The following is an 18,167-nucleotide window of genomic DNA, read 5'->3' on the forward strand; positions in this document are numbered from 1 at the left end:
TTTAAAAAACACACTTCCGTCTAGCAGCCTGTATCTCATCCTTGTGTTATGTTCCTCCCCGACTCCCCAGGGTGAAAATTTCAAATATTGTGGTTTTAGGCTCTTAATTGAGAGGGGTTAAGTTTAAAGGAGATTCAAGTTGTTTTACACAGTGGTATGGTCTGGAATCTGCTGCCAGTGGTGGTGCGAGAGCAGATATGATAGTAATATTTGAGGTACCTGAACACGAGATATGCCACAGCCAGCACAGAAATTGTGCTGTCGACTGTGCTGTACTTCTCCATATCCTGTGCTTCCCCTCACTCTGTTGTGCCATTTATTGCAATAGTAGGATAATTTTGGGCTACAAATTGTTCACCAATATATTGTGTGTTAGGCTTAGGAATATTTTATTTTAAGAATTAAGCTTATAGTTGCTTCCCCTTTTATCCTAATGTGCTGATTATGGCACCACTGGGATCGGTGGTTTTCAAAGCCTCACTCAGACAGTTGGGATTTGAATATTGAGCTGATGATCCAACCCTTGTGCCGTGTGCACAAACCACGTATAATTATCTGTTGTGGGCTCCTCATTGATGTTTGTGCTGCCCTAAATTTGGCTCGAAACTAACTTCTACCTACTCAAGGGACAATATTAAATAAAGTCTCAGCAATGTCAGTACACGGTTCCAATGGCATAATTGGTAGTTCCAAACTCCAGGAAGTTAGCTTATTATTGGTGACTTAGGTTAAGTTTTATTCATTTCCAAGTTATGTGTTTTAAGCATTCTCTGGTATCTACTTTATTTAGCAATGCAGCATGGAGTAGGCCCATCCGGCCCTTCAAGCCATGCCACCTCAGACAACCCCGATTAACTTCAGCCTCATCACAGGACCATTTACAATGACCAATTAACCTACCCAGTACATCTTTGGACTGTGAGAAGAAACTGGAACACCCAGAGGAAACCCACACATTCGACGGGGAGGACATGCAGAGACTCCTCACAGAACAGCACTGGAATTGACCTCTGAACTTCAGAATGGTCCGAACTGTCATAGTGTTAGCTGTTACGCTTCCATGGTGTCACAGCATTTTAATCATGATATTTTATGAACTTTACCAAAGTTATGGGTACATTCAAATCATATAAAGCTGCTTTAGTTTTCTGCTTAATAGTGTTGTGTTAAAATGCAGCCAGTGCCTCTGAGATAAAACTTTATTTCATTGCACCCTTTCAATTTGTGTTGTAGCCACTTGGTTGAAATATTGAAATTCCACCATGATTATTGTGTTAGTTTTCTAAAAAATCTGTTAATTTTTAGCTTATGGGTTGATAACAGTTGCCAGTTCTTTGTTATTCTCATTTCTTACCTCTACCCTTGTTATGTTGGCTGTTTTCATTATTCTTTTCATGGCTGTTAACTTGTAAGTGTATGTTTTGTTAATGAAATTTTCATTCAGTTGTAAACTTGGAACTTTAGCTGTGGTTTATGTGGATGATTGTTCTGAAATCTATCTGATGTTAAAAGGGAGCACTAAATTTACTCGATTTAGTGTATAAGCCTTGGTTAAAATAAAATAACTTTTGCAGCTGTTGCTTCAGTTTCTGAGCAGGTATATTTTTATGGCCAGACGAGATCTAGGCTTGGGAAGATCTGATCTAGTGAATACAAAAAGTATTCACCCCCCCCCCCCCCAGAAGTTTTCATGTTTTATTGTTTCACAACATTGAATCACAGTAGATTTAAATTAGCTTGCTTGACACTGATCAACAGAAAAAGACTCTTTTATGTCAAAGTGAAAACAGATCTCTACACAGTGATCTAAGTTAATTACAAATATAAAGCACAAAATGATTGATTGCATAAGTATTCACCCCCTTCTGCTCAGTATTTAATACATACACCTTTCGCAGCAATTACAGCCTTGAGTCTGTGTGGATAGGTCTCTATCAGCTTTGCACATCTGGACACTGCAATTTTCCCCTATTCCCCATTTCTCTGTCAGATTGCATGGGGATCGTGAGTGAACAGTCCTTTTCAAGTCCAGCCACATATTCTCAATTGGATTGAGGTCTGGACCCTGACTTGACCCCTCCAGGATATTAACTTTATTGCTTTTAAGCCAATCCTGTGCAGCTTTGGCTTTATGCTTGGGGGTCATTGTCTTGCTGGAAAACAAATCTTCTCCCAAGTCGCAGTTTTCTTGCAGACTGCATCAGGTTTTCCTCCAGGATTTTGCTGTATTTTGCTACATTCATTTTACCCTCTACCTTCATAAGCCTTGCAGTGAAGCATCACCACAGCATGATGCAACCATCACCATGCTTCACAGTAGGGATGGTGTGTTTTTTGATGATATGCAGTGTTTGGCTTACACCAAATATAGTGATTAGTCTGATGGCTGAAAGCTCAATTTTGTTTTCATCAGACCATAGAACTTTCTTCCAGTTGGCTTCAGAGTCTCTCACATGCCTAGCTGAGATTTCATGAGAGTTTTTTTTCTCAACAGTGGCTTTCTCTTTGCCACCCTCCCATAAAACTGTGACTGGTGAAGCACCTGGGCAACAGTTGTTGTATACACAGTCTCTCCCATCTCAGCCACTGAAGCTTGTAACTCCTCCAGAGTTGTCATAAGTCTCTTGGTGGTCTCCCTCACTAATCCCCTTCTTGCACGGTCACTCAGGTTTTGAGGACGGCCTGCTCTAGGCAGATTTACAGCTGTGCCATATTCTTTCCATTCCTTGATAATTGACTTAACTGTACTCCAAGAGATATTCAGTGACTTGGAAATTTTCTTGTACCCATCTCCTGACATGCTTTTCAATAAGATTTTGTGGAGTTGCTCTGTTTTTTTTTGTCTCCATGGTGTTGTTTTTGCCAGGATACTGACTGGCCAGCAGTTGGACCTTCCAGATACAGGTGTATTTTACTACAATCAATTGAAACACCTTGACTGCACACAGGTCTCCAAAATTTTGTAATTAATTTAGATCACTTTGTAGAGATCCATTTTCACCTACACACGAAAGAGTCTTTTTCTGTTATCAGTGTTAAGAAAGCCAAATTAAATCCACTGTGATTCAATGTTGTGAAACAATAAAACATGAAAACTTCCAAGGGGGTATGAATACTTTTTATAAGCACTGTATCTTTTTACTGGCAGTTGGAGGAATTACCCTACAAAACCCACAATGTTGAAGAAAAGGAAGCAGCTGAGAGCAGTATTTAATACCGCATTAAGTCATGGTTTGAAGTGTAACATTTTGAAAACTTAATTATGTTCATGATATTTTACAATTCAAGTTTGATAGAATGCAAAATTAAGTAGCAGTTTAGAGAATTTTCTCATTTTCCATTCTCTGTGTACCCCTCGTCCCCCATTGTCCAATCTGACTAGCAAGACACAGTACTTGGGGCTTTTGCCCTCTATTGTTCTTGTAGCCCTAAATGGAAAATCATCTCGGATTAATTTATTTTTAAACATCTGGATTTGTGTAATAAAATTAAGATATCAAAAAACTGTTATCAGTTATATACATTAACTTAGAAAATATGCCAAATTGTTTCAGAGTTTAGCTGAACACAATTCAAAACTGAACCAGAAAGAAATAGTTGGACAGATGACCAAAAGCTAGGTCAGAAAGCCCTATTTTAAGGGAGATTTTCAAAGGATGAGAGAGAAGAGACAGAGGATTAGAGGAGGGGATTTGAGTCTGCAGTCCAGAAGGGTGAAGACTTAGTCAACATTGGTGGGGCAAAGGAGGTGTGGGAAACACAAGAGGTCAGCATTGGATATATACAGGAGATCTGAACTCTCTGAAGGTGTCAGACTGGAAGAGGTTATGGAAGTGGAGAGCGTCATGGAGGACCTTGAATATAAAGGATGAGGTTTTTGTAGTTATGTTACTGGTCTGGGCGTCAATGTATGTTGATAAGCATGGTGATTCCAGATGAATATACTTGGTCTGAACGTGGAATACGTTCAGCAGAGGTTTGGATGAGCTTCTGTTTATGCAAAGTGGAACATGGGAGATAAACTAGAAGAGCAGTGAAAAAGTAGCGTCTAGAGGTAACAAAACTGTAGGCACAGAAGAACAATTGGGTTAAATTAGAAACTGTTTATTGACACCAGGATGCAGGGGTTGCAACATGGCATATGCATTGACTGAGCTGTGTTGGAATTCGTAGCAATTTCCCATCAACACAAGTTATTTATGCTGTTGAGATGGCCTTGAGCAAACGTTTAATTTTAACAGAAGTTGCGTGTGTGTGTGGGGTGGGGGGGGGAGGAGGCTGTTGAGGATACTGTTTTCAATGTACCACTATTTACACCGCGATTTTCGTGGCAGATAGAAAATATCTTTTAATTAAAAGTAAAGTGATAGTTCGATATTAAATTAGGAGTTGGCTAATATTATCGTAAGTATGATTTGGGTATCATTGCCACTAAATCTTATGTTTTTATTTGATTTTAGAAATGGATACTTTGTGTTTGAAAATGCGATTTACGGTTGAATTTCAAATTTGAGACACCGTTTCGAACCCGTCCTTTTGTTCGGCTAGTACGCGATGCTTTGTGTTGCCTGGATTTTAGTTCACTGACATGTGTTCCGCTGTTAATTTCAATTTTTAGTAATGCAGTTTTAGTGTTGTGTGCCATCTGCTACTTTAAATATTATTGAAACAGCTCGAAGAATAGAGTTTAGTCAGATATGTTTAAATCATTTTTGAGATCCGTTTTGGAAACTGAGAACCTTCTCAGTTTTACTTCGAAACGGATGGGATAGGGTTTTCTGTCGGAACTAAGCATTTTATTGCATTGACCCGTTGCTGTTTCTGTCTGCAGATTTTCCTACTCAATTGTATATTTAACATACCTATCAGATACGTCCCTATTTCCTTGGTAATATTTTAAAATAGTTATCTGTTTTTTTTCAAAAATTTACCCAAGCTGGAACGAGCGTTTGGAAGCTACTGTTTCTAACCGGAACGGAAGTGATGACGTTTCCGTCGCTCCTCTGGATGTTTTTGGTTCTGTTCACTTTTCATTTTCTCGGTTTTTTTTTGTCTTTGTAGGTTTAAGTCAAGTCGGATTTTTCTTTTAATTTTGCCTTTGCTCTCGAGTTTTCTTGAATGTTTTTGATTACTTGGTGACAGGAAATAGTGAAGCCGAACCCGGAGAAAGTGAGGAGTGGCCGCGGCCCAAGCTGGAGCCTCCTGCCCGAGGCCAATGTCGATCATAAAGCTTTCTATACAAGGAATAGGATCAGCCATGCAGTGGGGAATTTCCATTAGGATTTATGGAGTGTAGGAGTATAGGAATAGGGCAAGCAATAAGGTAAATTGTTTTCCGTCGGTATCGATTACTGATTTGGCGGTTTCAAATTTGTTGAATTAAAGAGCTGCAGATTACTTTTAAAATTTCAGGAATCTAACGATGGATGGTCAAATTTATAAAAATAAATGTTCATATATTGTTATTTACATAATTATGAATTATGTCTGAAGGGAAATGCATTAGAAATAGATTGAAAAATTGAGTTTAATTCCTATTGGCCTTCATAAAGCCATATAAGGTCAGGTCAATTACTCGGTGTGACCTTTTGTTTTTTCTGTTTGAATTATGAACAGTCCTGAAATGTTTGTACTTGTATATTTGAAGGTGGTTTCACCTGAAATAAAAATTCTTTCAAAGTGCAGGAGTTCATTGTGTGGGTGACCTATAGAGTGGGCATTTTTATTTTGTGGCAGGGAAAGCTGTGTTGGGACAGTCTAGTGTTGTTTTTTCATCCCCATTGTGTTAATTTAATTTTAGAGCACGAGTTTGACTTAATACAGGTGATTATTATAAACTTGTATTAAAGCTCTTGAAATGTTACTTTAAGAGTTTTTTCCCCAAAACAATATGGAGTAAAATATTTTTGTTCTGCACATTTAACAGCAGTTTTTAGTTTAATCTGTTTAAATCCCAGCAATAAACAACTAATCTATTTTTTTTGTTGCCTTGCCTCACTTAAAAAAAAACGTTATCCTATCCTTGTGTTTGGATTTCATTTCCAAAATATAATGTGATTAGATGTTTTCCAGTGTGCTTTCACTTTCTATTTAACAGACTATGTATATTTCTGAAGCTGAATACATTTTAATACATTTATATGCAAATATACAAGAGTTGGGAGTTTTGTTTTGTAATTAGGTATATTATAGTTATTCAGTATGTGGATTTTGCTTTGATACCCTTGATTTGCAAGTAGGTTTGATAATCATTTTGGCTGTACTTTAGCTGTATATAGTATTGCTGGTGTATTTGGGATGTTATGTTGAAATTGTACAAGATGTCAGTGAGGCCTAATTTTAGAGTATTTTGCCCAGTTTTGGTTACTTAGGGTAAATGCAAGCCGGCTTTTTCCACTGAGGTTCAGTGAGACTAGAACTAGAGGCCATGGGTTAATGGTGAAAGGTGAAACGTTTAAGGGGAACATGAGAGGAAACTTCACTCAGAGGAACGAGCTGCCAGTGCAAGTGGTAGATGCGGAGTTGATGTTAACATTTAAGAGAAATTTGGGTAGGTACATGGATTGGAGGGGTATTGAAAGCTGTGGTCTGGGTACAGGTCAATGGGACTAGGGAGATTAATGCTTTGGCACAGACTAGATGGGCCAAAGGACCTGTTTCTGTTCTGTAGTGTTCTATGACTGACTGTATTGTAGCTTTCAGTACTTTTTCTCTGAATGTTAGATTTAAATTGCATCAGTTTGCATTTCTTGTAGAGCAATGTGAACATAATAGTCATATCAAAGACAACTGAAATAGACATCCATATTGCCTAGACACTGCATTTTTTGCTTTCTTCAGAAGCTGGAACATGCATAGTGATGAAGGTTTACATTTGCAGCAATACACTGTAGTTTCATGTTTATTATTCAGTTCTAGTGCCCCACTGGACAGCATAGAGATAAACTGTATTATGAAATGAAATGCTACCTATTTTAAGATTGCATATCTCTTCAAACCTTGATCCAAGAGGAGCAAAGAAATGAAATTTACAGTCAGTTTGATCCATGTCTTTTCTAGTAAATGGTGTAGGCAAAGAACGAGAGAAGAAACTAACTCAACTCTTTTTATCCCCTCTTGCAGTAATTGTTCTTAAAAGGCTTGAATGTTTAGGAATTGAAATTGTTGTTGTACGTTTTGTAATGCCTCCAAAACTACTACCATTTACTCAGTTTTGGTGAACTATTAGTGTCATTGAAGAGATTTATGTCAGTTTATACCTCATGCAAGTTTTTGTATAGCTCTGTTGGAATAGTCTTTTGCTTTCTCTTTGTGTACCTAGCATCTCTTTTAAATTAATTAAGGGATTGAATTAGACCATAAGACCATAAGACAAAGGAGCAGAAGTAGGCCATTTGGCCCATTGAGTCTGCTCCTCCATTTTATCATGAGTTGATCCATTTTATGCTATTTAGTCCCACTGCCCCGCCTTCTCACCATAACCTTTGATGCCCTGGCTACTCAGATACCTATCAATCTCTACCTTAAATACACCCAATGACTTGGCCTCCACTGCTGCCCGTGGCAACAAATTCCATAGATTCACCACCCTCTGACTAAAAAAATTTTTTCGCATTTCTGTTCTGAAAGGGCGCCCTTCAATCCTGAAGTCATGCCCTCTCATACTAGACTCCCCCATCATGGGAAACAACTTTGCCATATCCACTCTGTCCATGCCTTTTAACATTCGAAATGTTTCTATGAGGTCTCCCCTCATTCTTCTAAACTCCAAGTAATACAGTCCAAGAGCGGACAAACGTTCCTCATATGTTAACCCTCTCATTCCCGGAATCATTCTAGTGAATCTTCTCTGTACCCTCTCCAACGTCAGCACATCCTTTCTTAAATAAGGAGCCCAAAACTGCCCACAGTACTCCAAGTGAGGTCTCACCAGCGCCTTATAGAGCCTCAACATCACATCCCTGCTCCTATACTCTATTCCTCTAGAAATGAATGCCAACATTGCATTCGCCTTCTTCACTACCGACTCAACCTGGAGGTTAACTTTAAGGGAATCCTGTACGAGGACTCCCAAGTCCCGTTGCATCTCAGAACTTTGAATTCTTTCCCCATTTAAATAATAGTCTGCCCGTTTATTTTTTCTGCCAAAGTGCATAACCATACACTTTCCAACATTGTACTTCATTTGCCACTTCTCTGCCCATTCTTCCAATCTATCCAAGTCTCTCTGCAGACTCTCCATTTCCTCAGCACTACCGGCCCCTCCACCTATCTTCGTATCGTCAGCAAACTTAGCCACAAAGCCATCTATTCCATAATCCAAATCGTTGATGTACAATGTAAAAAGAAGCGGCCCCAACACTGATCCCTGTGGAACACCACTGGTAACCGGCAGCCAACCAGAATAGGATCCCTTTATTCCCACTCTCTGTTTCCTGCCAATCAGCCAACGCTCTATCCACGTATGTAACTTTCCTGTAATCCCATGGGCTCTTGTTAAGCAGCTTCATGTGTGGCACCTTGTCAAAGGCCTTCTGAAAATCCAAATATACAACATCCACTGCATCTCCCTTGTCTAGCCTACTGGTAATTTCCTCAAAAAATTGTAATAGGTTTGTCAGGCAGGATTTTCCTTTAAGGAATCCATGCTGAGTTCTGCCTATCTTGTCATATGCCTCCAGGTACTCTGTAACCTCATCCTTGACAATCCACTCCAACAACTTCCCAACCACTGATGTCAAGCTAACAGGTCTATAATTTCCTTTTTGCTTCCTTGCCCCCTTCTTAAATAGCGGAGTGACATTTGCAATCTTCCAGCTTCCGGAACCATGCCAGAATCTATCGACTTTTGAAAGATCATCGCTAATGCCTCCGCAATCTCCACAGCTACTTCCTTCAGAACACGAGGGTGCATTCCATCTGGTCCAGGAGATTTATCGACCTTTAGCCTATTCAGCTTCCTGAGTACTTTCTCTGTCGTAATTGTGACTGCGCACTCATCTCTTCCCTGCCACCCTTGAGTGTCCGGTATCCTGCTGTCTTCCTCAGTGAAGACTGATGCAAAATACTTGTTCAGTTCCTCTGCCATCTCCTCATCTCCCATCACAATTTCTCCAGTATCATTTTCTATCGGTCCTATATCTACTCTCACCTGTCTTTTACTCTTTATATACTTGAAAAAGCTTTTAGTATCCTCTTTAATATTATTTGCTAGTTTCCTTTCATAGTTAATCTTTTCTCTCTTAATGACCTTCTTGGTTTCCTTTTGTAAGGTCTTAAAGACTTCCCAATCCTCTGTCTTCCCACTAATTTTTGCCTCCTTGTATGCCCTCTCCTTAGCTTTAACTTTGGCTTTGACTTCTCTTGTCAACCACGGTTGCATCCTTTTTCCACTCGAAAATTTCTTCTTTTATGGAATATACCTGTCTTGCACATTCCTCATTTCTTGCATAAACTCCAGCCACTGCTGCTCTGCCGTCTTTCCCACCAGTGTCGCTTTCCAGTCAACTTTGGCCAGTTCCTCTCTCATGCCACTGTAGTTTCCTTTACTCCACTGAAACACCGACACATCAGATTTCGGCTTCTCTTTTTCAAATGTCACAGTGAACTCAATCATGTTATGATCACTGCCTCCTAAGGGTTCCTTCACCTCAATCTCTCCAATCACCTCCGGTTCATTACACAACACCCAATCCAGTACAGCCGATCCCCTAGTGGGCTCAACAACAAGCTGTTCTAAAAAGCCATCTCGCAGACATTCTACAAATTCTCTCTCTTGAGATCCAGTGCCGACCTGATTTTCCCAATCTACTCGCATGTTAAAATCCCCCACAATTATCATAACACTGTCCTTCTGACAAGCCTTTTCTATTTCCTGTTGTAATTTGTAGTCCACATCCCTGCAGCTGTTTGGAGGCCTATAAATAACTGCCATCAGGGTCCTTTTACCCCTGCGATTCCTTAGCTCAACCCATAAAGATTCTGCACCTTCCGATCCTATATCACCTCTTTCTAATGATTTAATATCATTTCTTACCAATAAAGCCACGCCTCCCCCTCTGCCTACCTTCCTATCCTTCCGATACACCGTGTATCCTTGGACGTTCAGCTCCCAGAGACATGCATCCTTTAGCCATGTCTCAGTGATGGCCACAATATCATACCTGCCAATCTGTAGCTGTACAACAAGATCATCCACCATTTCTTATGCTGCGTGCATTTAAGTACAACACCTTAAGACCAGTATTAATCTAGGCTATTAGCTTCAGTTACTCCATGAATGAGCATGCTTCATGTTTTAACGTTTTCATGTGCAGTGAAGCTCTTTAATTTTTTTTATTGGATTTATTAGGGACTAAGAACTTTAACTGGGGCTCTACCATCAGTAGAAACATTCATATTGTGTCTCACGCTTTGTTTCAGTGAAGGACAGTTGTACAATTGGCAAGGCAGCATTTATAGCCAATAATCAATTGTCTTGAGAAGGTGGCATGAGCAACGTTGAAGCGCTGAAGCCCTTTTAGTGAAGGCATTTGGCCAACATTGATGGGCAGAGTTTCATGATTTAGACCCAACAGTAGTAAAGGAACAGTGATTATGTTTATGTAAACACGAGGAATTCTGCAGATGCTGGAAATTCAAGCCACACACATCAAAGTTGCTGGTGGACGCAGCAGGCCAGGCAGCATCTCTAGGAAGAGGTACAGTCAACGAAGGGTCTCAGCCCGAAACGTCAACTGTACCTTTTCCTAGAGATGCTGCCTGGCCTGCTGCGTTCACCAGCAACTTTGATGTGTGTGGCAGTGATTATGTTTAAGTTGGTTGGTGTTTTGGTCCCAAGTGCCTGCTGCCCTTGTTGAGCTAAGTGGCATTTCCCAATAGTTTCCTTTATGGCCTTTATAAGGATTTGGAATATGATGTTTGTATGATGTTCTTGGGTCTATGTATATTGTTTGTGTGTTGGTGAGTATTCGAAGTGTGGCTTTTTTATTATTATTTCACTCTTGTGCACTTGGTGTAAGCTTCATGTAATCCCACTTAAGTTGGTTTTTCTTAATTGTACTGATAATTCTTGTGGCCTTTGGATATGACTGAAAGTTGATATTGGATGAAAACAATTTTTGTTGTTTGGACTTGTACATTGATTAATTATGCCCAAAGAGAGTGGATTTTCATCTCGGGTTGAATTCAACTTGAGATCTGTAGTGAACGCTTTCTCCAAACTTTCTGTCCAAGCGAAGATTCTTGGGCAAAACAGATTTGTTATAAATATTCTTCATATTTGCTAGATATGAGATCAACAGGAGGTTGAATGGAGGAGGGTTAATAGGCTTTATAAATTTGCAACTAAGAAATAACCACTTATTAGCAGACAATTTTTAGTAATGGGCAGAGAGTAGTGTACATTTTGAACAGTAATGCTGATTTGTATCAGTTTCAGAGGAAATAACATTCTTTCTCCATTCTGTGTTGTGCAGAGTAGCAATTGATGTGCTGTATTTTTTATCTACAATTATTGTTAAGCAGTTCTGTGCATCACAATAGTATCTAAATGACATAAGCAAGTGCAATAAGAGGATCAGTTTGTAGCTGCACTTTAAATATAAGTGTTTTAAACATGAATATATGTTTTTTATTACCTGAATTATTTAGATGATTTTTGCAATGAATATAAACGTTGTTTCTACTTTGCCAGTGTATGCCCATCAGAATTTGTGTTTAACAGATTTATTCTGAAGAGGGCAATTCATTTAGTGTCACAAGTGAAGACTCTGCTTGCTATTCCTTGTGTATAACTTGGGCTTTTTAAAAAATTTATAACCTGACGCTTGAGGCAATGCAATGTGCACAAATGCAGCTTGTATAGCATTGTTTCAAGCTTTGTATCTTTTGCAGTAATCTTGATAAACTGAGTATCTTTGGATCTTGGTGGAATATTTGTACGAGTCAGCCTTGTGGAAAATACAGCTGGGAAAAATAGAAGCCTGTGGAAACTGCATCAATTTTTCGATTGGTGCGAAGTGAGAATAATTTTGGTAAAAGTGTAATTATGGACTAGTCAACAGGACTGAATGAATTAATGATTTGAAATCTGTACCAAGATCTTGAACTGTGGCATTGCTGTCAGTGATTTTTCAGATTTAAAAAAAATCTATTTGAAATCTAATGTATTTTTTAAATGACTTGTCCTTAACTTGTTTAATCCATCTTTCTTGGAATTCCATGTTGAATCCCTCCCTTCCCAATTATTTTTTTGTACTTGCTGCAGTCCTGAAATTACAGAGCTAAATGACATCCTGTGTTATGTCATAAAAGTAAACTCTGTACCCTTCTTTTGATGTTTGAACATAATATTCTCCAACACATTTCCAGTGTTGTGCAACTGAATGGTTCTTCACTTGCTTGGTTCCATTCTTATCCACCAGATCACAGCCAGTGAATCGCCTACTTTCACACATGTCGCTCCAGTGTCCTTGAGGATTTATCCTTGACCTCTTCTGTTTGTCCCCTAACTGCCATATCTCATTGACTCTGTCTTAAAGCAAAGAGTCCCAAAGAATCAAAAGGGAGTTGATGAGCACATGAGTGAAAGAACAAGCTACATGAGTAGAGGGAAAGGAAGAGAACAGGGAATGAAACTGTTGGGATGATTCCCTGAAAGCTGGCATAGCCCTTGTGAGCCAATCAGTGTCACACATATGCTTGGAACACTTAGCTCTCAATTATCAAACTGCTTGTCCAAAATGTAGCACGAGATGAGTAGAAATTTAATCTCGTCAAATTGTTCTTTGGTCCTCACCCTAAACTTGCATAGTGATTGATTCCATTCCCTGTTCAATGATTTGGTTGGGGGTAAGTTAGCCGACCACTTGGCTGGGAGTGTGTTATATTACTGCACAAGCAAGATGGCAAAGAAATCTCTGTGTGTGCAATTGATGGACTTACTGCCTGATATTTATTACTGCTCATTTACTTTTAAATAATGTAGCTTATTTGTTGTTAAATTTTTACACCACTCACCATTGCATTGACCCTAGCCTGTGGCAGTAATTTTGTCTTGAGACTTGATGGATAGATGGAATATATCATGACCTAATTGAACATAGTAAGAAGATAAAGGGGCTGAATGCCATTGTCCCTGTTCCTGTGTGCTGATGTTGAATTTGTGTAAAATTGCTGGATAAGGTTATTGTATCATAGTATTTGACATCTTCCACTTTTGTTGAAATTACTTCATGTTCAGCACTCAATTAGGAAAGCTAATATGGCATTTATACATTGAGCTACGAATCTTCTAATACAGAAGTTGCACTGCTATTCACGTTACCTTCATATTTTTTATATAATTGGGTGCAGTTTTAAGAATACTGTTTCCAATATATTTTTCAGGTGTTTCAGTAAGTGGTGTCGGATCTGGGAAAAAGATTCAGTATGGATGGAATGGAATCGAGCAATGAGGACAATTGCTCAAGTGCCACAGGTATGCTTCTTGGTATGTGTAGCCTGGTTTCATGGGTTTGTAGTATACCTGATTTTGTTTTTAGTGTGGCCAGAAACACTAGCCTATTGCTTATTAACTGCTTGGCAAGTTGATCTAATGTCACCTTCCATACGGATGCTTCCATCTAAAGTAATTTCTGTTGTTTGGTGCTCAATGCATATTCCTTGGTTGTTTACACCATATTATTGTCCCTTATTCTGAAATGCAGATCATGCCATTCCATCCCTTCTTTCCTTCAACAATCCTGATGCTAAGAAAACTCCAACTTGGATTGTGACTTGCCTGAAATCGAAGGTGGTTTAAGGATGAAACTGAGAATCACTGTTTCATCTTACTTTGCCATTTGTATGTTGGCACTTGGCTTTCTCAACTTCAAAAGGGTTGACGAATGAAAATTCTTGAACCAGGGATTATGATATACAAGATAGTTAGATTGATTGAACAATAACCAGAAAAGTAAACAATTGAGTATAGTAGTTAAAGACTGTCCAACAAAAACAAATAAGACCACAAGGTAAAGGAGCGGAATTGGGCTACTTGCCCCATTGGGTCTGCTCTTCATCATGGCTGATATTTTTCCATCTCAGCCCAATCTCCTACCTTTTCCCCATAACCCGTCATGCTGTGACTAACTAAAAACCTGTCAACCTCTGCCTTAAATATACGCAATGACTTGGCCTCCACGGCTGTCTGTGGCAACGAGTTCCACAGATTCACCACTCTGGCTAAAGAAATTCCTCCACTTCTCCATTCGAAATAGATGTCCCTCTATTCTGAGGCTGTGTCCTCTGGTCCTAACCCCTCCCACCAAAGGAAATTTCCTTTTCACATCCACTCTATCGAGGCCTTGCAACATTCGATAGGTTTCAATGAGGTCACCCTTCATTGTTCTGAATTTCAGCGAGTACAGGCCAAGAGCCATCAATTGGTCTTCATATAGTAAGCCTTGCATTCCCAAAATCATGCTTGAGCCCTCTGAACCCTCTCCAATGTCAGCATATCCTTTCTTCGATAAGGGGCCCAAACTCATAATACTCCAAGTGAGGCCTTACCAGTGCCTTGTAAAGTTCAACATTACAATATTGCTTTTATATTCTAGTCCTCTTGAAATGAATGCTAACATTGCATTTGCTTTCCTCACCACCGATTCAACCATCAAATTAACATTTAAGGAGACCTGCATGAGGAGTCCCAAGTATCTTTGCACCTCGGATCTTTGAATATTCACTCCATTTAGAAAATAATCTACGCTTTAATTTCTTCAAACAAAGTGCATGACCATATGCTTCCTGACACTGTATTCCATCTGCCATTTCTTTGTCTATTCCCCTAATCTGTCTAAGCCCTTCTGCAGCCTCTCTGCTTCCTCAAATTTACCTGCCCCTCCATTTATCCTTGTATGATCTCCAAACTTGGCCACAAAGCCATCAATTCCATCATCCAAATCATTGACATATCACGTTTTTAAAAAAAAGTGGTCCCAACACCAATTCCTGTGGAACACCACTAGTAAACAGCAGCCAACCAGAAAAGGCTCTCTTGATTCCCAGTCTTTGCCTCCTGCCAATGCTCTATCAATCCACAAACAAGAGAAAATCTGCAAATGCTGGAAATCCAAACAACACCCACAAAATGCTGGAGAAACTCGGCGGGTCAGGGAGCATCAATGGAAAAGAGTACACAGTCGACGTTTCGGGCCAAGACCCTTCATCAGGACTGGTGAAAGGTCAGCCTGGAATGTCGACTGTTTACTCTTTTCTATAGATGCTGCCTGACTTGCTGAGTTCCTGCAGCATCTTGTGTGTGAATGCTCTATCTATGCTAGTATCTTTCCTGTAATACCATGGGCTCTTATCTTGTTAAGTAGCCTCATGTGTGGCACCTTGTCAAAGACCTTCTGAAAATCCAAATATACAACATTCACCGATTCTCCTTTGTCTCTCCTGCTTGCTGATTCCTTAAACATTTACAACAGATTTATCAAGCAAGACTTCTTGAAACTGACTTCGGCCAATTTTATCATGTACCTCCAATAAGGTGAATGCATGACACCAAACTACTCAACAAATGCAGTTTGTTACTACTTTTGCATTTGGTCAGTGGAGTATTCCGCCTGCCTAATTACTGTTCAAGTCTGTGATTACTTGACTGAGAAGTCAGACATGGAAATTTGTCTGCATATCTGGCAATTTTAGAAATATTATGGTCAGTTGTTCATATGATTGTGTAAAGGTATTTAATGATCCCCGTTCAAGAATCACTTATAATTGGATTCACAACTCTTTCTTAGTTTATATCTTACTGAACTGTCAAGCTTACTAAATTGAATTGATCAACGTCTTAAACATAAATAGAGCAGATATCACTTGGGATTACTGTTGAACTGATTGTTTGCATATGGGGTCATAAGTGCTGTCTGTAGTTATTGCTTGTATTTTCAGATTTGTGCATCTATAAACTATACAAACTAAATGTCTTTTAATGAAGCAATGAACTACTGTTTACTCTTACTGAAAAATGCACTGATGAAATTTACTCCTTTGCAACATAACTTATAATTGTAAATGCTGACTATGAGCTTTCAATTCAAATGTAAGTATGGCTTGTTTTCCAATGGAGCCACCTACCAACACTTTACCATTTCTATTTGAAGAATATTTCAACTTTCTACTTTGTCTGCCATTTTTCCACATTATTTTCCATCTGCCATATCCTTTACCATACACTTAAATTGTAAATGTCTCCTGATGTTCCTCTGTATCTTTCTCTTAGCCTACACTGATACCTAGCTTTGATTCATTAGTAAATTTGGATATGTTACACTTGACGTCCTTATTCAAGTCCTTGATATAGATCATAAACTGTTGGGTTCAAGCACAATCCTGTGGCAGCTCACTTAACACAATCTACCAACCTAAGAATGACCCGTTTGTTTTCTGTCCATTAACTGAATTTCAGTCCAATACTGGTGCACTGTAATCTTCTTTATAATCTCCTCTGTGGCATTTTATCAATAACCTTCCAAAAGTTCAAATTCTTGATGTTAATTTGTTCTCCCTTTATTTTGCTAGTTGCAACTTCAAAAAAAAAACTTCTAACACATTATTCAAATGTAACTTTACTGTTAGTAGATCTACATTTACTCTGTCCTGTTTTTTCAAATTCCTTTTACCACTTCCTGAATAATACATTCCAGCATTTTCCCTGTTACTGATATCAGGCCATCTGGTTTATAGTTCCTGTCATTCTTATCTGCAACACTAGGGTTATGTTTTCTACCTTTCAACCTGCAGGAACCACTTAAGAATCTATGGAATTTTGGGCAATGACAGTACATCTATTATCTCTGTAACTACCACCCTCAGAACCCCATGATGCAAGTCATCATGTCCTGAGTAATCATTGGATTTCAAGCCTATTAATTTCTCCAAATTTAGTTTTCTACTAATGCCAGTTATAAACATTTATTATTTTTGAGATGCCCTTGAGCCACAAGTGATTGATACCATTCTCAAATTTGTACCTCAAGCAATAATCCCCCCTCCCCCCACCACCAAAAAAAAAAGCAAGCATCGGCACTGCCACTAAGCACTCAAGCGTGAGCAAAGCAATAGCGAAGACACAAACTTGCAGTTACCCCAACGACTTTGCGTTTCATCCGGCATTCGACATCCCACAGGTTTTTTCTCTCTCTCTCTCCCTAATAAGGGAGATGGAGGTATCTCTATTTTCCAGCGAATGGGGAGACATAACAAACAGCTCGCTGGTTTACGATGTTAAAAGTCAGTTACGTTGTTTTTTTCGAGCTCTGTGCCTGAAGACCGCAAAGATCCCGGGTCTTCGGACCCACAGCAGATATCCCAACTCCCCGATGATGCACGGGTCTCATGCCGTGACACTAACCCTCGATCTGCCCGTCTCCAGAGCCCCGAGATCTTCGGCTTCCAAATCCGATTCGGACTCACAGGCCAAACTCTTGGCATGCCGAACAAAGGCCAGTCCTGAAATCCTGAGAACGGGTCCCATTCTCTCAAAGAACCGAAGTCAGCATGTAACTCCAGGTCAGGGTCTTCAAAAGCACCCTGAAAGGGAAAAATAAAGATATTAAAGATGGAAATAGAGCTGTTTTCTTCAGACTGTTTTCTTCCAGTTGCTGCAACAAAGTGGACTTTGTTCATTTCGCTGGACGTGTGACATGATTTTCATTTGTCAGTAGAGCAAGGGAAGGCTTTGGTTACTGTATCAAAGCTATGCATGGTTTTAATTGGCATGATGAAGGCTTGTTTAATTGGCATCACTGAGCTTTAGAGTGGGTGCTGGATAACTTTGGCTGCTCTAGAAAAAATTATCAAATTTACTAGACTTCTGCTTTTTCAGCTGAATGGTAGCATTCCCTATAGTGTTTTGGAGATGGAGTCAGCAAAGATACAACATTCCTGCAGCTTTCTTTGCTTTTTTTAGTAGTCATCCTTATCCTGACCAAAATCCATCTTCCTGCTGGTAATGACATTGAATACATTTGAACAGAGGACTTTTTATCTTTGACATTTTTGTTTAGAGACTGACCAGCTTCACAGGCATCTGTCACTGATCTCTGATATGACATTTCTTACACACTCCAGACTTTGAGCTTATGCTAGATCTCCTTGAAAGTTTATTGAAGCTT

General features: G+C 39.3%; 1 protein-coding gene across 13 annotated transcripts in view; it reads left to right on the forward strand.

The window, feature by feature from the left end:
* The window catches only part of kmt2d (lysine (K)-specific methyltransferase 2D), a 247,310-nt gene that overhangs the window by 27,543 nt on the left and 201,600 nt on the right, over positions 1-18,167 (forward strand). For 12 of the 13 annotated variants that reach the window (XM_072248869.1, XM_072248878.1, XM_072248876.1 and 9 more), the window contains one exon: positions 13,390-13,480. In XM_072248869.1, the coding sequence (XP_072104970.1) occupies positions 13,432-13,480 (49 nt within the window). In that variant the 5' untranslated portion in view covers positions 13,390-13,431. Of the gene's footprint in view, positions 1-4,670; positions 5,324-13,389; positions 13,481-18,167 lie in introns of those variants that run through there. The other variant, XM_072248873.1, reaches the window with a different exon arrangement.

Source organism: Mobula birostris, chromosome X, assembly GCF_030028105.1.
Source record: "Mobula birostris isolate sMobBir1 chromosome X, sMobBir1.hap1, whole genome shotgun sequence".
Classification (NCBI taxonomy): Eukaryota; Metazoa; Chordata; class Chondrichthyes; order Myliobatiformes; family Myliobatidae; genus Mobula; species Mobula birostris.